Raw genomic sequence first — 23,444 nt, 5'->3', positions numbered from 1 at the left:
TGGGTTTGTTTTGGCAGTGAGGGCTCTACCGGGGGGCAGGTGTGGGGTTTCTGCAGGGTTTGAAGTTCGCTGTACCTAGTGGGGAAGCTGTGCCCTCGTTGGTAGGGCAGGGCAAGAGAGCACTGTGCCGAAGCAGCGCACCGATGAGCCTGAGAGGCAGCTATCGGAGGTGGGAGTAGTTGCTGTTACCTGGGAGGGGTTTGTACCAGGGAGAGCGGTCTTTGTCTGGATCTGCCTTTACCTGGGGTGGGGCTTCCTTGTGTGGGGTCTGTGTAACCTGGGGGTTTGATTATTCCCTGTGGACGGTTGCTGTGCCATAGGGGATGTCTTCTGTTTTGTATTGTTGCGACTGTGCACTGTCGGTGGAGTCTGTGCCTTGGGGTGTGGCTGTGCTCTGGCGCTGTGGGTGAGGGCTGTGTCCTCGGGGCGAGGTGCTTTGGCCGGAGTTGGGGTTGTGCTAGTGTCTGTGCCTGGGTTCGTTCGTGTTGTGTGTGATGGTGCATTGTATGAGTCCGCGACTCCCCCACACCCCCATACACACACACATATATTCAAACAACAAAAAGCGAGCTACTAATGCAATAATAAAACAACAATATCTGCATCTTTGTATCTGCCAGAGCGCAATATACAATTGATGTAGAACGATTTTACCTCTTCGGGAAGATCTTGTTGTTTTAGAGTCGTGGACGTACTCCAGAGCAATGCCTATCCTTGATGAGCTAGACTTAAAATAAATTTAATGAAGCCCCAAAATGTGATGTGTGGATAATATTCCGCAATGAATTAGCGACAGAGAAAATCACACACTATTCTTTCAGTAACACATGCGCATTAATGTATTCTGTAACAAAGCAATAAACCACTGCCATATTTTGGGGGAATCTCCTATCTTTATATAAATTATATTAATCTTATATAAAGTACAATGATATAATATTTAGTATAATAATATAAAAGCTCTATCCTTCTGTTCCAAAGGCAGCTGCAACGGGTATATCTAGCGGCGGAATGAATTGTTAATATTATTGATGATACCCGGGTTTTGGACTGTATGCAGCCAACAATCATTGAAACCATTATAATGATTATTATTGCTGTTGTATTGTTTACCGTCCAGAGACCCTCGCAATGCGACATGCACCTTGTAAAGTATTATCTTGGATTACGCTCAATATTCTGCGTGATGTCTTACAGTGATTGTGTGGCAGATTTTATTTCCTTTTGGCAGATCGTTTGAGGCTGGTGAATGGCGGTAGCCCGTGTGCCGGGAGAGTGGAGGTTTACCACGATGGACAGTGGGGCACAGTGGATGGCTATGGTTGGGATATGTTGGACGCGGCTGTGGTGTGTAAGGAGTTGGGCTGTGGAGCCGCGCTGTCAGCATCAGGAGACGCTCACTTTGGCGAAGGCTCAGGTCCCGTTGTGACGTGGAGTGTCCGGTGCAGAGGGAGTGAGTCTACACTGAGGGGTTGTCGGTCACAGCCCTGGGGTGGTGGCTATTCCTGGCTACACTCCTATGATGCCGGCGTCATCTGTTCAGGTAAATATTTCAGTCATCACAAGAAGACAGAGCACAGGCTGTGTATGAACAGGGGAGGGGGAGAGTATTGCAGGGTGAACAGAGGGAGAGAGGAGCTGAAGAAAAGTGAGTACAGGCGATGAGTAGAGAGGGAGGTGAGTATACTGGGGCTGTGCACAGGGTATGAACACTGGGGTATATGCAGAGCACCGGGGAGCGGGATGCATTGGGAGTGATCACAGCGGTTTGAGGAAGTTAATTTGAGCATGGGATGAGCGCATTGGTGAACACTGGGGCAGAAGACAGGGGGCAGAACCAGGAGTGGCACAGGGTGGGGTGGGGGTGGGGCGTGGGAGTTGAGCATAGGAGGTCAGTGTACTGGCGATAGTGGGTAAAGTGTGAATGAGCAGATGGGATTCCGCACATTGTGGAGTAGGGAAGTTATCACACATGGGCGGGGGGCGGGGTAATCAAAGGGATGTTTACGGGGCGGTTTTCACAGGAGGGTGAGCAGAGAGTATGTAAACAGGAACGGTAGGCACAGTGGGGTTGAGGACAGGTGGGTAAGAGCAAGTTGTGTAAGAGCACGAGGTTGTTGAGTACAAGTGTGTTGAGCCAAAGGGAGATCAGCAAAGGGAGAGAGCGCAGGGGATTGAGCACAAGTGGGGTGGTATTAAAACGCGAGGTATTCGCAGGGCGAGGAGAAAAANCGGAAAACTGAAATCAGGGAGTGATTAACGTCATAGACCAGTTGGGCCGAATGTTTCTCTGGTGTATATTCCAATGTATTCTCAGGCTTACCCCGTGTCACAGCTTCCCTCCTAACCCAATGTGACACATCCTCGGCTAACCCATTGTCACACAGCATCTACTATCCCAGGTTCCCACCTCCTCTGCTATACGTGTGTCACACCATCTCTGCTAACCCAGGGTCACACGTCCGCTGTTTGTGATGGTACAGATTGTGTTAATTGCACATACGCTTGAAGTTGTTGCTGTGGATATTGTATTGTATGTACTTGGCAGGAGGTAACCCACCCAAACTGGTGAATGGAGACAGCCGGTGTGTGGGGAGAGTTGAGCTGTACAACTATGACACTTGGAGAACAGTTTGTGGCGAGACGCTGAACATGGAGATGGCAGGATATATTTGTAAATATTTGGGGTGTGGATTTGCTGTATCAGTCTCAAGTGACGCTCGCTTTGGAGAAGGATCGGGGCCTGTGGTTGGTCGGCCTGACTGCGGACACGGACAGGACGGTGGCATATTCTGTTCAGGTATAGACCACAACTGCAACAACGTGCCATTGATATGGGTGGAGTGTAGGGCCAATCAAACTTAATTTGGGGATTGTTGGCAAAGGCAACAGGAAAATAATCCCTTCGGTTATTGAATATCGTCATGAGATTTGTTACCACTACCTGAACAGGCAGTCAAGGCTATAAGCAACTCCAGCTTTCAGTGTTCCCGAGCTCACACTGACCCCGAGCTCACACTGACCCCGAGCTCACACTGACCCCGAGCTCACACTGATCGCGAGCTCACACTGATCCAGAGCTCACACTGACTCCGAGCTAACACTGACTCTTCGCTCACAGAAAGACATACCCAAACATCAAAAAAAAATTCAATACGGAAGAATTGCAGCGTCAAATCAAGACACGTAGTCGGAACCACCCACATTTCTGCCTCGTATTAAACCTCAGAGAGAAACAGTCTCAGAGGGTGAGGCTGGGCTTATTGTCGACACTGATCTTCACTGTCACAGATCAGATCAGAGTGAGTGTTTGTGAGATTATCTTTACTGTGTTTTAATTTCAGATCCACTTCAGAAAGCCATCATTTCCCTGAAGCCAGATTCCCCGTTCTTTGTGAGAGGGGAAAGCGCTCAGATCTCATGTTCTGGGAATTATCCAGGCAGCATATTCTCTTTATACATAGACGGCAAGATTTTCACATCACGGACAGCTCCGGAAAACATCCAAACGGCAAATTTCGCCCTATCGGATTTCAGTGCAGGAATTTACACGTGTAAATATACTACACATGTAGACGGACGAAAGTTCACATCCCCAGAGAGCGAACGAGTGGGAATCTATTTGTGGGGTAAGATCTGAGTAAGATTTTACATAATAACCTGTTTGTGTTTCTCTCACGAATCTGTTAAATGGCCGTTCGTTGCCGCTGGTTTATAGTAGCCTTGATCACAGATCCACCCTCCAACTACTACTGTCCCCCATCCCGCAACCCAACCCATCCTAACACATGTACCAAACGCTCAATGACACAAGTCTCCTTCAATTCCTCACTTTCCCCCTTAATTCATTTCACACTTCCTATTCCACAACCCTTCATTACGTCTATTCCTCATCCGCACGTACATTCTATTCCTTCCATCCCCACCCTCTATTCCTCCCAAACACTGAATCTCTCCCACAGCCTCACTCCCTCCCACACCTTTTAATCTCCTCTCCCTTCTATGAAAGTCTTGCTGCCTCTTGAATGTGTTTATACTGTCTGATTCCAATCCCGCTTCAGTCAATCATTCCCACCATCTCACTCCACTGCGTGAAGTCGTCGCTCCTACATTTTCTGTTTGATCCCCTGAATGTGATCGTATCCTGTTATTTAAATACGTGTGAAGGTCAGTTGAGAGTTTTTGTCTGTATTCCCGGTCACACGTCCCTGGCTATAACTTTGTGGTTCATCAGGCCACGGCCTCACTGCCCTCCATGGCCACCCCTGTGCCAGCCGTTGACCCCTCCCTAGGTTTAAAGAAACATATGCTCGGGCCTGTCCTGAAACTGTCGCTTAACCCTTGCCTCTCCCAGTCTTCATGGTGATTCCTTCAGGCTGAGAAATAAGCAAATAGACAGTTTTCGTCTGAACTGAACTGTTTTCATGTTACGAAGTGAGTGTTTGTGAGATTATATTTACTTTAATTCCAGAACCGCTCCAGAAACCCACCATTTCCCTGAAGCCAGATTCACGGGTGTTTGTGAGAGGGGAAAGCGCTGAGATCTCATGTTCTGGAAATTATCCAGGCAGTAATTTCTCTTTATACAGAGAAGGGAAGTTGATCTCATCACAGTGGGCTCCTGAGAAAAACAACACGGCAACATTCGCCCCATCGGAGATCAGTGCAGGGAATTATTCGTGTAAATACGCTAAACATATAGTCGCACGCGAGCTCACATCACCAGAGAGCGAACGAGTGGGAATCTCTTTGTGGGGTAAGAGCGAGATCTTGAATTCTCTGATCAATGTGCAGTCACTGTCTCCTAGTATCCATTCACTGCGATCATATCACGCCTCTGCCCCTACCTCACTTACTTTATTTAATCATGGAATCATACAGCACCGAAGGATGCAATTTTTCTCAATCGTCCCTATACCAGCTCTTCTGAAGCAGCTAGCCGATTAAATCCCAATCCCCAACTCTCTCGCTACAGCCCTGGATAATTGTCCTCCCCAAACAGATATCTTATTTTACACCCTCTTTACACGAGATTATCTGCATTGCTCCCTTCCTCCATCAAATTGACTCCCTCACTTCCAACAACACACAAACTTCCTCACATTCGCTGCCTCCCTCAACCTCTTTTCCACCCTCGCTCCCAAACCCTGATTCCCTCGCACAAACTCATTGCCTTCCACAAACTATGTTACTCCCACAACGTCTTTTACTCTCCCCAAACTCTCGATACCTTCCAAAGCCTTCTATTCCCCTGTCGCTCATTGCATCGCACACACCCACTGCCTTCAAAATCCCTTATGTTCCTCTCATCATGTGGAGGTGTGATTAGGTCTGGAATGTATCTAGACTGTCTGATTTAATCCTTGCTTCAGTTAGCGAGTTCCACAATGCCACTTCCCTCTGTGTGAAGTCGATGCTCCAGGATTAAGTTTGATCCGTTGGTTGACATCCTACGCTGTTGTTTAAAACACGGCTGAAAATCACACGAGCTGTCCAGATTAAATTTCCGTTCTCCCGTCTCATGCTGGAGCTGTTACTTAGTTGCCCGGCCTCACTGCCCTCCGTGGCCACTCCGATGTCAGTCGTTGTGCCCCCTCCCTCTGTGTAAAGAAACACTTGCTGGAGTTTGCCCTGAAACTGCCCCTCAAAACCTTCACCTCTTCCAGACACCTTCACCACGCTGGGAAGAAGCAAATGGTCCTTTTTGCTATTACCTGTGCCGTGTCTATACACAGAGCGAATGTTTGTGAGATGGTCTTCACTGTGTTTGAATTCCAGATCCGCACCAGAAAGCCAAAATTTCGCTGGAGCCAGATTCCCGGGTGTTTGTGAGAGGGGAAAGCGCTGAGATCTCATGTTCTGGGAATTATCCTGGCAGCAATTTCTCTCTGTACAGAGATGATGCGTTTATCATATCACAAGCAGCTCCAGAGAATAACAACACGGCAACATTCATCCTATCGGAGATCAGTGCAGCAAACTACACGTGTAAATATACTACACAAATAGACGGACGAGTGTTTACATCAATAGCGAGCGAGCGAGTGGGAATCACTGTGCGCGGTAAGATTTGGTTATAATCTCACACAGGAATCTATTTGTCTGCTGACCTTTTACAGCAGCTTCTGTTCCAGTCACTCTTTATATCACCGATCATAAGTCCACGTTATCTCCTGCTCTCAGTTGGATTGCTTGAACCAGGCTGCAACCATCCCCGCGATAAAAAAGTTTCCAAACCCAAACTCCCGAGCCATCCCTGCACAGCATATCTGGGCTGTAAACTCTCTCTGCTATCACCAGAGGAAAGCGCCACTGATGACCTGATATCCGTCACTTCGCGGTGTGTTTTGCCGTGCGACAAGTTTGGGCGGACCCCAGATCTTGCTCTTGCACAACAGCTGTTACTTACCCGACTACCTCACACATTGACCACGATCGTGTAGACTATCCCTTCTTGTCCCGCAGCATACGAACAAGATGCTCACGCTGACTTGTATTTTTAAAGCCAACGTAGAAATAATCCGGCTCCCAGTGGCGGATTTGCTCCTCAACCTGATGAGAATGAGCCAGGCTGGACTGTTTTGTTATCCGCAGTTCCCTGGAATACTGGGACATGCCTGGCTCATGGAGAAGAATGGGGAACACCATGAAGTGTGGCGTCGATTCCAATCTTCCGCAGCTTGGCTATTCACTTGCGCAGCACCAGAAGAGGCCCTACTTAGCTCAACCTTCCCAGGATCAGGGGTCGAGAAGTTTTCTCTTGAAGACAAACGAGGGGAAATTCGACAATTTTCATTGCAAAAGAGAAAACATTTCCTTCTTTTGCGATTTCAAATCAGGAGTAGATGAGATCTCAGCGATGCCTTTAAAATAATGGGTGTTCCCCGCATATTAGCTCTTCAAAGTGGACAAATTACTCTGGTCATTTCCCTCTCTAGCAAATTGGACCTGGAAGCAAATTACAGGACTGGCTGCGGGGATTGTCGCTGCGTTAATGATAATTGTGTTACTACTGGGAATCAGTGAATATAAGAAAGGTAAGTGGCCAATAATATCAGTGAATATGGCTTAAAGTTATTGGGAATAAATAATAATATTAATAAACCTTGCATTTGATATATCGCTTTTCCCGTCTTCTCGAAGTCCCAAAGCGCTTCACAGAATATGCTGTCAAGTGAATTTACTGTATATTTGTGGGCGAAAAGAAGTAGACAGGAAAGTATATAACGACTGTGTATTCATATTCTGTTTGTCAATGAGTGCAGATGGGGATCTGACAACAAAGCTACCAAACAGTCATTCAGCCTTTATCAAGTCATTTATTGTTGGGACAGATTAGACAGCACCATGGATCTGAGTTAGAAAGACATGTCGTTGTTTATGTTAGCCAAATTGGCAATGAGTTTTATCCTTAACTTTGAGTACTTGATAATATCGATGTTTAAAGGCTGTTGACAATGATCCTTTTGGATTGAGATATTTACTGTCAATATCCAGTACAGTACCCAACTCTTGTTTCCAAGACTTTGTTCCCAAGTTCTTCAGCCTGTACGCACAGTGAGAAAGTTGAAACGTGGTCCTGTTTTTCTGATCATGTGGACATTACAGTTCCTGCAGCAGCATTCGAAAAGAGAAGGGAGAAGGGAGAATCCTGGCCAACAATCCCCCAAATAAAATGGATGTCACTTCATGTCCGCTTTTGTTACCCACTTGTGTGCAATGGGCTGCCGCATTTCCTTAAAAAAGCAGTCACTACACTTGAGTGCAATGTTTGTCACACAGAATAACAATACTAATACTAGACACGGTTGAAGTGATGGGTCTTGTGGTGTGAGGGTGGGAGCGAGAGCTAAATCAGATGGAAACGGATGTATTTACAAATAGCGTAGCGATGTGGCTGAAGGCACGTCCATGCATGGTGGTAGTGATGGGAAAGGGTTTGGGTAGGGACTGCCCTTTGTAATGAAACGGTAATTATGCTATGAAAGGGAGGATTATTGTTAATATAACCACAACAATACACAACCAGTACTAATCATTATTTGACATGCGTTACCCTTTGCAATTACAGGTAAACAGAAGAGTTCAAGTGGGGAAAGGTGAGAACATTTCACCGCTATTTCATTCTTTTTCCCCATCCTGCTTGCACAGGTGCTTCCACCCCGACTGGAGCTCTCTATACTCTTCCCATTCCTCCTCTCACGCCATCCTGTCTGTGGTGTTGCTTGCACCCCACTGGAAATCTCCAACTTAATCCCATTCCCTGCTCTCTCTCCAAACTGTCTGTACATGTGTACACTCCCACACTCATTGGCAACACTTGGAGGGCAGAAAAGATACTGGGGGTAAGGAATCCTCCTATTCAGCTCCTGCTACACTACAGGATAAATCCCTAACGGGTTGATGTTTCCTAACTCGAAAAGCAGAGGAAGATTGCAAGACGGAGCTCCCTATAGCAAGCCGTGTGGTTTTAGCTGGTGGGATCCCAATTCATACTGTGAGGTCGCTAAACCCTGATTCTAGCCAGATTGTGCCTAAACCACATGGGGATTAGGTTGGCAGATGTAATGCATATTAATTAAATAAACAGGAATTGCCTTCTATTGGAGGCATGACTGGAATTCATCGTATGGTATGGATACTCGTCACCATGGTGACGGGTTTCCACACAAGCCTCAGACAACTGGCTCCCAACCCAAACCTTCCCCAACCCCCTCGCTTCACTCCAGCTGAGTGTCAATGTTTGGTCGTTAGCCCTGTTACAAGACTTGGACTGAGCACCGCAATCCTCCTCAGTAAAACAGCAGAGAATATTTCGCTCTCATCTGTCTGTTTTTTTTCGCAGGAACGTACCCACGGGAGGCGGCCCTGAACCCAGCAACGTCACCTGTGAGTGAGAAGTTTCCTAGGTTTGAGTCCTGAGTGAAAAGAGCTGATCACAAACTCGTCTGGTCAGCCGATGGCCCGAGCCCCACCCAAACCAATCTCTTGCTCATGAGCCTCCCCCAAACCAGAGACTATTGATTCCTAGCCCTCTTTCTCTGGATCTGTCTCTCCCCTTGTGCAGTCGCCTTCTTCCTTCATCTCTCTGGGTGTCTTACAGTGTGTCAATCTGTATGTCTGCCCCTCTCCTACTCTCTTGGTCTGTCTGTGTTTCTGTCTGTGTGTCTGCCGCATGCTTGTCTGTGTGTCTGACTGTCAATCGCTTGTCTCAATTTGCGCCACTTCAAGTTTTTTGTCTTTCAGAAGAGACCATATACCGACGTCTCTTCTGCCCTTTTAGGTGGACATTAAAGAACTCGCGGCCCAATTCAAAGAGAGAATTTGTCTCTCATGGCCATCAGTCTCTCTCTGTCCAACAATCCTCCAGAAAACAATTGTTCACGCCCTGTGTACATCTGATTTTGGAGCTGCTGACACCAATGCTTGCATGCTCATTAAAGATTATTAATTGCAAGATTTTAAGTCCTTAATAATACTCATCCATATCCTCTCTCTCTCTCTCTCTCTCTCTCTCTCTCTCTCTGACTCTCCCGTTATCGTTTGTTCTGTGTGTCTCTTTTTCTCCACTCACCTTCTCCCTTAGTCAGTCTGTGTCTATTGTGTGTGCCAATCTGTGTGTCTGCCACTCTCCTACTCTCTTGGTCGCTCTGCGTGCCAGGTTGTGTTACTGTTGCGTGTTTGTGTGTCTGCATGTTTTTTTCTATGTCGCTGACTGTTTTGAGCCACTTCAAGTTTCGTCCTTCAGATTCTAAGATAAACCGAGGAAACTTCGGCCTGTTTAGGAGAATATTAAAGATCCCACGGCGCTATTCAAGAACAGAACCTCTCTCACTCTGCCAACGATCTCTATCTGGCCATCAATCCTGAGAAAAAATCGTTCACATACTTGTACTTGTGAGGCTGCTGGCATGAATGTCTTCCTGGTTTAATTGACATAGTATGCAGTAATTCCAGTGCACCGTCAATCCTGTGAAGCTCTTTGGGACTTCTCTATGTCGTGATAAGTTAGTTTTTTTCAAATGCCATGGTTACCAAAATATTAACTGTGGTCTAATATTTACTATCAGCATTATCGTTAATAATTATTTACTGCAACCTTTGATATCCTTAATAATACTGTTCAACTATAGTGCGGTTAATGAATTGTGCTGGTGTTAAATACAGTTTCCGTTTGTTTCAGATGCAACGGTGAGAAAGGTTCCCCGGTCGGTGCCTTCAATGGTGAGTAGTGAATGCATCACTGGCCTGTGTCAGGGCAGCTTAACACTGTGTCAGCCTTGCTCAGGCCCTGTATCGGTTCAGCTGAACCAGGTGTCAGCCTACCTCAGGCTCTGTTTCAGCTCACCTCAACCCTGTGTAAGCCCAGCTAAGCCCTGTGTCAGCTCAGTTTCTGTACAGCCCAGCTCACGCCCTGTGTCAACAGACCAGCTTTGGCCGTGTGTCAGACCAGGTCAGACCTGGCTCAGCCCAGCTCATCACTGTGTCTAACCCAGCTCAGCCGTGTCAGCCTGGCACACTCCAGCTCAGGCTCTCGGTCACGCTGTCTCAGCCGGCAGCACTCTCGCTTGAGCTATAAATTCATGGTTTTATCCTCAAAGTCGGGAATTTGGCAATATTGAGAAAGGAATGAGGGAATCTTCCCTTGCACTGGCCGTTAAAATTTTTTCGCTGAGTTCAGCAAAATAATAATAATCCTTGCGTTCGGTACAGATCATCTTACATGATGAGGACGTCTCAAAGCGCTTCACAGGTTTTACTGTCTTGAAGTCTGACTGGGTATATGAGGGACGTTTCTGTGCACAACTCGGCTGATCCTTTTGGTTATGGTCATAAACTTTCCACCAATTATAATACATGTTGTTAAACACTTTCAGCCGTTCTCTCAACGTGAAAAACTTCAGAACCATGTGCTTGTGTATCTGTCTACGTGATTGTGTTTTTCTGTGAGCGCATGTTTCTGCCTTTTTGGAAGTGTCTGTGTGTGTGTTTGTTTGTGTGTATACGTATGTGTGAGTCAGAAAGAGAGTCTCGATGTCTGTGTGTGTCTGTGTTTAATTTCACGTTCAAACAGCATCGTTCATCTCAGAGGAATTTCTTAAACGCAAGATTTTTATCATTAGTGTTGGCTCCGGTTTATTTACGGGGGGATTTATCACAAAACTTGATTCCACTTGCTGGTAATTTAACATGTGTTGTACTCCTGGTGTGGGGAAGGGGAAACAAACGCACTCACACACTGGAGATATGAGTCGGAGTCTCCAGGAAGGGGTGGGTGGGTGGGTGGGGGAGGGTTTACTCCCAATGACCTTCTGCAGATATGTTGAGTGTTGCTCTGATTGCAGAATGCTGACATCATCTACGCTAATCTGATGTTGGGAAACAGGATTGAGAATGGCCGTGAAAACGGTGAGAATGATGGTCCAATCTACGCCACAGTCAGAGTGTAGCCCGGAGGCCGGTGGCCATCTCCTCGCTCCAGCTCCTCATCAGCAACTATATTCAATACCAGCTTCAGTTTGACTACAACGCGTCACTCACGGCACTTGTCTCCCTGACATAGGTGGAGATTGAGTCACAGAATGAGATAGAATGAGTGAGTGAGTGTGAATGAGTTAGAGAGAGAGACTGAGTAAGATATAATGAGACTGAGGGTGAGAGACTGAGCGAGAGATTGAGTGAGGTACTGAGTGAGAATGAATGTGAGAGAGAGTGATTGAATGAGACTGAGTGGGAAACTGAGTGAGAGAAGGAGATAGAGTGAGACATCGGGACTGCCTGCGAGAAAGATTGTGTGAAAGAGAGAGTGTGTGTGAGAGAGAGAGAGAGAGAAATACTGAGTGAGGGACACAGTGAGAATCAGCGACTAAGAGAAAGATAACGAGAGTGAGAGTCTGTGTGGTAGAGGGTGAGAGAGTAAAAGAGAGCAGGGCAGGTTGTGAGAGAGATGGAGAGACAAAGGACGAGGGGTGTGAGTGAAAATTTTAATCAGAAATGTTAGTGCTTAATTTACTGGATGGCCCAACAGTGAGCGTGTTTGAGAAAGAGTGATTGATAGAGAGAGAATGTAAGGGGGGATCGGGAGAAAGGGGGCAAGCAGAGATAAAGTGATGCAGAGAGAGTGAGAGAGGGGACAGAAAGAGTGCGGGAGGGTAAGAGGGGGAGTGAGAGAAATCAACTGAGAGCAACTGGAAAAGAATGCTTGTGTGAGGAAAAAGTTATTGTGCGATTCAGAATTAAGAGGGCGTTTGAAGTACGAGAGAAGGAGAGAGCAATTGAGTGAGAGAGAGTGTCACACAGAGAGAGAAACAGGGCTGACAAGGAAGGAGAGAGACAACAACAACAACAACAACAAGATTCCATTTATAGAGCGCCTTTCACGTCAGGAGGACGTCCCAAGGCGCTGCACAGTTGGGTCATGACCCGAGCAGGGGGGAAATGGTCAGGGTGAGGGGAGGGAAGGGAGGGAGAGAGGAGGGGAAATGGTCAGGGTGAGGGGAGGGAAGGGAGGGAGCGAGGAGGAGGAAGAGAGTCGAGAGGGGAGCTGAAGGCACGGTCAAAGAGAAAGGTTTTGAGACCGGCCTTGAAGGAGGAAAGGGAGGAAGCAAGGCGAAGGCACTGGGGGATGGAGTTCCGGAGCCTCGGGGCTGAGAGGCTGAAGGCCCGACCACCGATAGTAGGGCGGTTGGGGCGGGGGACGTGGAGCAGACCGGAGCCAGAGGAACGGAGGGTACGGGCAGGTAGGTAGGGGGATAGTAGGTTGGAGAGGTAGGAGGGAGCAAGGCCGTGAATGGCCTTGTACGTGAGGATGAGGATCTTGAAATCAATCCTCTGGGGATGGGGAGCCAGTGGAGGCGAGCGAGGGTGGGAGTGATGTGGTCCCGAAGCCTGGTGCGGGACAGTACACGAGCTGCAGAGTTCTGAATGACCTGCAGCTTGTGGAGGGAGGTGGCGGGAAGGCCGGCGAGGAGAGAGTTCCCATAGTCCAGCCTTGAGGTGACAAAGGCGTGAACCAGGGTTTCAGCAGCGTGAGGGGTGAGGTAGTGCCGTAATCTGGCGATATTCCGGAGGTGATGGAAGGCGGTGCCAGTTGTGGTGCGGATGTGAGGGAGAAAGGACACGGGAGACGAGAAGGGAGACGGGGGTAGGAGAGAGCGATTCGGAGGGTGAAGGTGAGCGAATGATTGAGAGACCGATTATGATGGAGAGCGGCAGAGAGAGGGACAGAGTTGGGGAAACAAACAAGGAGCAACAGAGCAGAGAGAGTGAGAGATGGCAGAGAGAGTGTGTGTGGGGTGGGTGGTGGGGGTTGGGGCGATACACGTGGGAAGCGAGGTATTGAGAGACAGGAACAGAAAGAGGGAGATATAAGGGAAAAGAGAATGAGAGGACAAAGAGTGAGGGAGAAGGGGGAAAAGCGTAAAAGTACAGTGTTGTAACCGTCTGTGTTGTATAATCATAATCAGCTGATGGGAACCGTAACGCGAGCGTTTTCTATATTAACGCAAATGTATTGATCCGATCAACTCATTGCAATTAAATATAATATCCCATATTCAGCGTTAATTTCATTAGATAAAATGTATCAGTTACATTAGGCGTCAGCTTGGCAATCTTATATTAAATTTTACTGCATAAAAAGAAATGTGTATCAATTCTTACTTCAGCGCAAGGTCATGAATACGTAAACCAGACTGAAAGCAGCTATCAGTGTGAGAATGCGTCGTCACCATGGTTTTATTGATGAACTGGTCATTATGGTGTTAGTGCTCGTCACTATGACAGCGAGGAGCTGGGTGTGGTTGAGGTTGGAGAGGGGCTGGGTGAGGGTGATTAGGGAGATTGGTTGGGTGTGTGTGCGGATGGGGAGGGGCTGGATGTGATGACGGGGGAGGTTCTATGTGTGGATGAGAAGGGAAGGGGCTGGATGTGGGCGAGAATCGGGTGGGGCTGGGGCTGCCTGAGGATTGGGCGTGGCTGGTGCGAGTGAAGATGCGTTGGAGCTGTGTGTGAGCGAAGATGATCTGGAGCTGGGTGTGAGTGAAAATGGAGTGGTGCTGGGTCTGAATAAAGATGGGTTGGAGATGGGTGTGAGTAAAGATGGGGTGGAGATGGGTGTGGGATAGTTTGGGGTGGCTGTGGGTGAGAATGGGGTGGGATTGGGTGTGGATGAGGGTGCTGTGGAGCTGGGTGTGAGTGAAGGTGTGGTGTGGAAAGAAGGTGAGTATTGGCAACAAAAATATACAACAACAAATTACAGTTTTATAGCGCTCTTCACGAAGCAAAGAATTCACAATTGATCCCCTGAACGGCCACATATTTCCAGTTTCCTGGTTCCCAAATCTGACAATAATTACGCACTGAATAGCGGGAATTTAAAATGCTCCCAAGTCCAGGCAGACAGGAATGGCTGGAAGGCCTGCAGTTACAAGCACATGCCCAGCAGGTAGTGGTGTTGCACTGTAACTCCTCCCTGTGTACTCTGTACAACAGCGCCACCCAGAGTCTGACCTCGGTATTACAGCTCCACGGAAATCCACTTAATAAATTCATACGTTTTCAGCGCAACAGCAAATAATCTGCCTGTAATTAGACTTCTTCACGTAGTATCACGAATCTGAGCTGTTCCTCAGTAGTTTCTTATACCTCAAAATACATTCTCATTCCAATTTCAGCTTTATGTCAATAAATTGTTGCCCACTGAATCCAATTTCACTAATTTTATCGCTCATCCTCTCGGTCCGGTGATCACCATCTAATGCTAGAAAGCGAAAAGGCAGTACAAACAATTCATCGAGTCCTCGTATCTCTTGATGATTGTTGTGCATCAGATGATTATATTCATTCACTGACCAACAGTGTTCAAATTAAAAATAAAGACCTGAAATACCACATTACTGCCTCTAGAGTTTTTTGTTGCACTGTTCAACTTCCTATAATGATCTGACTAAAATTCCACTTCCTCCTTGAGTCTCCCTGTATCACTGGAGGAGTTGATATGGCGTTTACTGACGAATGTCAAAATCGAGACAGCCCTCTGTGAATATTTCCCAACCGGTTCCTTAACAGGCGTTTCCGCAGTACTCCAGGACACTGCTGGGGGTAGAGCATCAGCCTCCACATCGGCAGCACTTGGAAGGCCAGACCAGTCGCTAGGGAAAGGGAATGCGCGCACTCAGTTCCTGTCAACCGTGCCAGCCGAAGCCCTAATGCGCAGCTTAGTCGTAGGGATGAAAAATACACGATATCCAACCATTATACAGCCACAAGCACAGGTATAACTCACCCTCAGGACCTCATCAGTCTTCGAACACACATGTGCAGGCTTGTGATGTGCATGCGCAGATCCAAACGTGTATATGTGTGCACTTACCTCTTTTTCTACATAAGTGCAGTTAGGGCAAAAAAGTGGGCAAGCAAAAAAACGCTGAGGGGCCATGTTGTGGATTGCACAGCAAATGGATCAAAAAGGAGACATTCACAATGCGATTTGTTACGAGATAAGGGTTGGTGTCTCTTTGGGTATTGTGATGGCTATATTCAATAACGAAAATAATAGTAATCAATGCGTTTAATACAGCGACTTATCGCATGTTTCACACGTATCAAACCGCTTCACAGAATATATCGCAGAATGAAATAATTGTATATTTTGTTGTAGAAATACTGTTTGCAAGACCAGCTTTCGCCTTTTTTTGATGCAATTATCTGGGAAATTTTCAATCTGGTACGTTCCTTACGATTGTTTCAAATTTTGAGTTTTTGGGTTAATCGTGGCTGTCAATTGATCATCGCAGTGTCCCACGGACAATCGTGCATTGAACACAATTATCATTATCAATTTTAAGGCACTATGAAGCCCAGAAAACGATCCCCCGATCGACTGACAAACAGATTCCTTCTTACTGCCAGGTAGAGAGAGGCTCACTTGTGCGTGGAGGAAGGAAATCTGCCTAATATAAAACCATGTCGAGGAAATTAACCTGTATACTCTCGCTTGCGAGGTGAGAGCTCCAACCACAAAATAACTCTGGGATCATCAAAAACAATGGAGATCTCCCTGATTCCACTACTCCTCTCACTAATGGAGGTCGAGCTGCTCTCCTCAAATCAATCAGCGTGAAGTCATTTAGTTTAACATTTGGAGAGAGTAACCGTGAGTAATATTAATCCTTTCATTTAATATAGCGCCTCATCACACTTCGAGACGTCTCAAGGCAAATCAACAAATATACTGTCAAGCGAGTTGACTGTACATGTTGTGTAATTTTGCACAGCAGTGTTGCTCTATCAGTCGTGATGACTTTTTTTCCGAAAAATATATTTTAAAGCGCGACGATCACGTGGATTTATTGTAAAAGATTTTTTAAAATTAGATTTACAAAGCAAAACCAGTCAACTGCAACAGGTCCTGTGGCGCCTATTTCGTTCTCTAATTGCTGTCTGCATTAATTGTGAACGTTTAGCTGACAAGTCGTTGTGAGATGAGTGTGGTTTCTTCTCATTGTGATTACAGATATGTTTGCTTCCCGAAGGGCCTGAAGGCTGATCAAATTTCCGAACACAATTCAACAGACAGATCATATCGATGTATATAAGTGAAGGCAGTTTCTGTACGAGACTTGCAGTGCAGTTTATCACTGTGGTGAGACTAAAGGCACAGTAATACACAGCGCTGTCAGACAACACCAGCTCAGAGATGGTTAAACCGGTGAATGAGATGGATTTGTGCAGCACAGCAGTGAAAGGGTTTCCAAATCCTGGTCCTTTGACGGGATTGTCACGGTTACTATAGCTGCGAAATATAAACTCTGGCTGCTGGTCTGGGTAATGTCGGTACCAGAACAGATAGTAATAGCCAACAGTAGTGGAATAAGTACATTCAATAACCTCAGATTGTCCTTCTATCTTAACCGTCGTGGCAGCTTTCTGACTGACGGAATCCCCATCACAGATTTCTGTAATAAACATGGAATATATTATTAATCACTATTTGCCTGAATTATTTTTCGCATCGCCTATACTGATGTAAAGGCCGCCATATACCTCTAATTTGTCAATAATTAAATAGTAAGCATCAATTTATGTAAAATTTCATCAGATTGTTGACACTTCGGAAAGCGCTACACATAATATACTTTAAAGTGAATGGCTGTGCATTTTTGTCTAGTCTTGATTACACCAACTGTCTGCTGGCATGTTACCCCTCTTTCCCTTCAGAATTCACAGAGTATCCACAAGCTTCCATCTGTAACAATAGCAATGATGGCATATGCTATAGTGCCTTGCCATGACATCAAGTCGTCGCAAAGGGCTTCACAGTATTTAATGGTAATAATCATTGCGTTTCATATACCGCCTTGTTACATCTTACAGACGTCTCAAAGCACCTAATTGAATATGCAGGAACAACAAAAATACGTTTTTAATTGTAGTACACTGAAATTAATTAATTGCATGTTTTTTCGGGAGAAATTAGGTGGACAATTCAGCTGAGCAATGGCGCTTGAACTATCTTGCATTGAATGATCAAATTTGTTTTAATTATTATATTTTTAAAAACCTTTGAGGGATTATTCCACTCAGCAAAGCAATCTGTCTTTCGACTGAGCGAGCTTTTCCCTACTTACTGCTATATAAAACGAAGGTTGCGTATGGAGTATTGAAACTTGACTAAGGTTTCTCCCTGTCACGCCCGAGAATTGAACCCAGGTCCTCTCGCTATAAACACTGAAATAAGGGATATTACAATCCAGCAGACGTGACATAAACATGTCGTGATTAACAAGGAAATTGAGGGTAACTGAGTGGCAGTGAGTGCTGAGCAGTTATTATGATGAACAAGAGGAAAATTGCTGACTGAACACTGGGGGTTTGTGTACGGCCTCTCCATGTAATTGTCTCACTGTGTCTCCACTGCACACAAGTAGATGGCGGCGTCTGTCACTTCTGTGCCTGTGATGCTCAGATTACTGCTCCTGTCTCCATAGTTTATTGTCGCTGTGATCCTCTCCTTCCGCTGCTCTCCTGTCTTTCCTGTTACCAAGTGTTTGAGAGCCTGGTTCAGATGCTGTCTGTACCATTGTAAGGCTTGAGTTGTTCCTTTTGCGGAACACCTGATAACCACGTTTTCCTTCTCCCCAACAGTCACAGAGAGTGGCGATTGGTAGACTTTTTCCTGACCACTGACCCCTGGTAAATGAAATAACATCTGTTAATAAAACTCACGCGCTAATTTTGGTCGAATTAAATACAGTGTCTCACAAAGCGCAAGCGGGTTTTTTTCTGTGAAACATACTCACCCCAGAGGAACACAGCAGCTTTCAGGAGGATGAAGAATAAAGTGTGTTCGCGCTTCATAGCCAAATGTTCACCGGTTTATTGAAGAAATGCAAGTTTCCTTTAAAAGTTAGACAGGTTTCCTTATTCCACGCCCCTCTGTCTACCGAATGATACGTAGGAAAACGTTTGTTTTTTCGATTTGCAGGTCCTTTTCCGGGGGTAATTTTCACTAAAAAATAATAATCACTCAATCCACGACTGTTTGAGAGTCTCCGCTGTGTGATATTCGTACTCGGGTTTCGCCCATAGAATACAAATTCACTGCACTTTCAAGTGTACTGTGTCAAGCGATTTGATGTGTCAGTGACTTGATAGGCGCTGTATCAAATGGCAAGTATCATTGTGATATAGTTAGGCGAAAAGGACGAAGTTTTCAGTGGAAGCCCCTGAGTGTTTGCAGACGGCTCGACAATGGCTTGATGTGTGTTGGCTTCACATCCCCGGGGGCAGCTCTCAAGTTGCCAACGAGCCATTGAGAGGGTTCAAAGCGAAAGGGGAAGAGCCAATTGACGTCAGTTGTTTCTCAGATATCTGTGCCCCAGTGAGTTCAGTATTTCCTTTCCGCTCTCGTCATCTGGGTTTCAGCCGTCCCCGCAAGTTTTCTCGTATAATTCACAGCTAACGTTATTGTGCTGTACGGTTTATTTCGGTGAATGACGCTTCATATTTTAACATTTATTTTTCACGCTCTGTGTTTCTGACTCACCGGGAAAACCATCACCACGATTTTGAGAAACCAAGCACAATTGTGCCTTATAGTAATAAGCTTTCCTGTAGATTGTCGTGACTGTGTTTTTTATGGACGAAACCTGGCAACCAATTGCTCACGGCAGCATCGCACAAACAGTTTCTGATGGAGTGAACACATTCTCTTTATTGAGTTTGAAGGAAATGTTACCCATTACTATTACCGATCCGCCAATCGATTATCAACCGGTATCCATCTTACTGCCACATAAACAGAGGTGTGTGGAGCAAGAAAAGTCAGTGATTGTGTATTTTGTGGATTGAACGCTTCAGCCAATTTCGCACAACGGTGACACACTAACAGTCACTTCATCGACCTTTTTTTTATTTGTTTAGTTAATTGTTGCTCCAGGAAAACCATTTAGCCAATCGAATAACAACCCAGTTCCTACATACTGCGGGATTAACAGCGTCGTGTGGAGTAAGGTAAATTGCTCAGCGTTTTCCCCGGCCGGGAATCGAACCCATTTATGCGAGACGAGTGCTGTAACCAATGAGCTGCAATAAACCTAACATGTTTTGTACAGGTCCCTCTTAGACAAGAAGCACTGTGCTCTCCGCCCAGAAGTAAGTGGCGGTGTCTGACACTCGCAGGTCTTGGATTGTGAGCGTGCAGTTTCTCTGTCTTATATTACCAAAGCTCTTATCCTGTCCTTCACATCGATCTCTCTTGTTCCCAAAACCAAGAACCGGATGGAGCCGTTTCCATGTTGCGTGTACGAATGAAAGGTTGGGCTGGACACAGTGGTGGTGCACTCCATAGATACATTTCCATTTTCATTCCCTATCACGGCCTGAGGTGACTGTGAAACACCACTTTCAGCCAAGGCAACTGGAAAGAAAGCAGAAATGAACACACGTGCAAAGGAATTAGGAAAGTGTCTGCCCCGATAAGCTGTAATTATTTAGCAGGTGACAAAGAATTTGTTTATCCAAATTCGTACACTACTTACACAAAAGCTTCATTGTTAAATTCCAAATAATATACGTTGTGCTGAAAATCTGCTTCATTCTCGACTCACTTCGATTCACGTCAATATATCTGGATGAATTGCAACCAGAAATCGTCTAAAGTCAGCGTCTGGTGGATAAACGTTTGTTCACTTGAGACGTTGACTCTTATCCCCGCGTCATTACTTTGTCTTTGTTCATTGCTGTAGATGTATTGCGACTCCTCCTATCGTTTATGTTCAGATTCCCTTCGCCTCGCAGCGGGAAACCTTAACGTTTGAAAGAGACAGTATATAGGGAGCCAGTTGCAAAGACGGAAGCAAAGCTTCAGTTAAAAATAACAATAATCCTTGCATTTGTTGTAACGCCTTATCAGATCGTTGAGACGACTCAAAGTGCTTCACAGAACATAATGTAAAGTTAATTGACTACATAATTTGTGGACGCAGAACTGCAGATAACTACCGACAGAGGTGCCCCACACATACTTGGCTACTTTTCTGTGAGCCACGTGTGGGACGGGTTGTGACGCTGTGTAAGTTAACAGAATGTTGATTGAATTAGATTTTGGCCTTACGCTCATTTTGATGTAGATTCATGTCCTACTGACATGAAAGGCTCTGTGCCAATGATTATTATCCTGCTTTTTGGGGAGGGGGAGGAGGGTATTCTTGGGAGTTTAACTGGCTCCAAGTTATTGTTCTGCTTATACACTGCCCCTTTTGCCCCTCCACACAAAGCCTCAGTCTCACCCTCTGTATTTCTCTCGCTCCCACACAGTGTGTCCATCACATTCAGTTTCTCTCTCACACACGGTCTCTCCGAGTCAGGCTGGACACACACACTGAGCCAGGCTGGACACACACACACACACACACTGAGCCAGGCTGGACATACACACACACACTGAGCCAGGCTGGACACACACAAACACTGAGCCAGGCTGGACACACACAAACACACTGAGCCAGGCTGGAAACATGCACACACACACACACACACACACACTGGGCCAGGCTGGACACACACACAAACACAAACACAGTCAGGCTGGACACACACACTGAGCCAGGATGGACACACACACACGGAACAAGGCTGAACACACAAACACACACACACACACACACACAGAAAGGCTGGAAACACAAACACTGAGAAGGCTGGACACATGCAAACACACGGAGCCAGGCTGGGCACATGCAGACAAGCACACCGAGTCAGGCTGGACATACACACTGAGCCAGGCTGGACACACACACACACACACACACAGCCAGGCTGGACACACACACACTGGGTCAGGCTGAACACACACACAAACTCACACACAGCCAGGCTGGACACACACACTGAGCCAGGATGGACACATGCACACACACGGAACCAGGCTGGACACACACACACACACACACACACACAGCCAGGCTGGACACACGCACACACACACACACTGTTCCAGGCTGACACACACACACACACTGTGTTAGGCTGGACATACACACACACACAAATATACACACAGATAGCCTGGACACACACACACAAATTGAGCAAGGCTGACACACACACTGAACCAGGCTGGACACATGCTCACATACACATACATACACACACACAGCCAGGCTGAACACACACACACAGCCAGGCTGGACACACACACGCACACACAGCCAGGCTGGACACACGCACACACACACAAACACACACACACACACACACTGAGCCAGACTGGACACACACACACACACACAAAACAACGTCCCACAGAAATATTCATGTAAAATAGTAATGCTGTGTTTGGCCAATAAAACATACAGTCACAACATTATACATTAGAGTTGATAAGGCGCTATATAAAATGTAAGGATTATTATTGTTGTTAAAAAGCTTGGAGATTCAAATTGGGTTTCTGTCCAGAGAAATGTAACGGCAAATTTCCTCTCCAGATGTTCTGCGGTTGGGTTTCGTTGCTTATCTTCCTATTGCAGTTAAATGTTTGAGCCCTTTTTGCAGAGAGGTTTGCGTGGGATGTGCTTTGTATGTGGCAAATCTGCTAACAAGGAATCATGACACTGGTTCAGCTGTTCGATAGCCTTCGTCATTTGACACCATGTCCAATATTAAACCTTTCATACGGCTTGAATTGAGCTGGTCTGGACAATAACACCTGGAGCAACTCCCTTTTCTTTCCCCTATATCTTCACAACATCTTTCTCACAAACACTCACCAACTCTCTCCTTCTCTATTGCTGAGCTGAGCTCTGTTTCAAAACTAGTCCAAACTGGGCAGAGTAATTTTGTTTTAAAAGTATTTTGTGTATTGTAAAGCTGGGGGAACCAGCGAGGAGCGCCTTGGAATAGCCCAGCTGGGAAGTGATGGAGGCGTGGGAGTATTTTAGCTGCTGTGGGGTGTGAGGTAAGGATTCAAGCGAACAATGTGATGGAAGTGGAAAAAAATGGTTCTGATCAGGGAATGAATGTGGGGTAGAAAGTAAAGCTGTTAGTGACAAGTTTTGCTCAATCTACTGATTAAGGTTGTATGCTTCATGTGCGACCTTCTGGTTTTCTGGCATAAGTGCAGTTTGATTCTCAATAACGTCTTGTCTGAAATATTGAATAATTCTCTGAACCACGATGGTGTGTTGAGGCGCGAGATCAAAGGCAAGGATTATTATTAAAAAAGTAGATTGGAAATTCAAAGCAGATTTACTGTCCAGAGTAATACAGAGAAAAATCTTTCCTAAAAAATTCCTGTATTTCTAATTATTTCTTATCCATTTGCAGTTGAATGTTTGAGCCCTTTTACAGGAAGGTTTCTGTGGTTTGTGCTTTATATCCGGTAACGTTGCTAAGCCAACACCATGACAGTGGTTCAGATACACATCAGCCTTTGCGATTTGCACCATTTCCAAAATTAACCATTTCATACAGCTTGAATTCAGTTGGTCTGGAATTTATTACCTGGAGAAACTCTTTCTCTTTCCCCTAAAGTGTTCCGGCATCTTTCACTACTGTTCTGAACACAGCACAAATTGGACCTCAATTTATCATGTCACCTGATTCTGAGATTTTGAGAGACACAGTGTGTGAGAGAGAATGTTAATGTGAGAGATAAGAGTGAGAGTGACAAAGAGGGAGAGAAAGCATGAGAGACATTGTGTGTGAGAGATGCGTGTGAATGATACAGATGGAGAGAGATCAACTCAGAGTATGAGAAACTCAGAGTGAGAGACATTGTGAGAGACATAATATGTGAGAGTGTATGAGAGACATTCTGTGAGAGAGTGTGTGAGAGACAGTGAGTGTGAGAGAGAGTTTGTGTGAGACAGTGAGTGTGAGAGGGAGTGTGTCAGAGAGAGTGTGGGAGGCAGAGTGTCTGAGAGTATTTTAGAGACAGTTTG

General features: G+C 45.9%; 1 protein-coding gene and 1 long non-coding RNA gene across 5 annotated transcripts in view; both read left to right on the top strand.

Annotated features, from left to right (window-relative positions):
* The first annotated feature begins 1,139 nt into the window (after nucleotides 1-1,139).
* The window catches only part of LOC103172721 (scavenger receptor cysteine-rich type 1 protein M130-like), a 71,996-nt gene continuing 49,691 nt past the window's right edge, over nucleotides 1,140-23,444 (top strand). Inside the window, exons 1-8 of one of the 4 annotated variants that reach the window (XM_042345800.1) lie at nucleotides 1,140-1,543; nucleotides 2,549-2,800; nucleotides 3,345-3,629; nucleotides 4,472-4,756; nucleotides 5,779-6,063; nucleotides 6,939-7,037; nucleotides 8,072-8,099; nucleotides 8,846-8,948. In XM_042345800.1, coding sequence (XP_042201734.1) covers nucleotides 1,330-1,543; nucleotides 2,549-2,800; nucleotides 3,345-3,629; nucleotides 4,472-4,756; nucleotides 5,779-6,063; nucleotides 6,939-7,037; nucleotides 8,072-8,099; nucleotides 8,846-8,897 — 1,500 coding nt within the window. In that variant the 5' untranslated portion in view covers nucleotides 1,140-1,329 and the 3' untranslated portion in view covers nucleotides 8,898-8,948. Of the gene's footprint in view, nucleotides 1,544-2,548; nucleotides 2,801-3,344; nucleotides 3,630-4,471; nucleotides 4,757-5,778; nucleotides 6,064-6,938; nucleotides 7,038-8,071; nucleotides 8,100-8,845; nucleotides 8,949-23,444 lie in introns of those variants that run through there. The other 3 variants (XM_042345799.1, XM_042345801.1, XM_042345802.1) reach the window with 3 other exon arrangements.
* LOC121851744 overlaps nucleotides 22,334-23,444 on the top strand; it is a 2,769-nt gene continuing 1,658 nt past the window's right edge. The window contains exon 1 of the long non-coding RNA XR_006085977.1: nucleotides 22,334-22,459. This is a non-coding gene — a long non-coding RNA (uncharacterized LOC121851744). The remainder of the gene's footprint in view (nucleotides 22,460-23,444) is intronic.

Source organism: Callorhinchus milii, unplaced genomic scaffold, assembly GCF_018977255.1.
Source record: "Callorhinchus milii isolate IMCB2004 unplaced genomic scaffold, IMCB_Cmil_1.0 Scaffold101, whole genome shotgun sequence".
NCBI classification, from domain to species: Eukaryota; Metazoa; Chordata; class Chondrichthyes; order Chimaeriformes; family Callorhinchidae; genus Callorhinchus; species Callorhinchus milii.
This window is presented reverse-complemented; position numbering and strand designations above follow the sequence as displayed.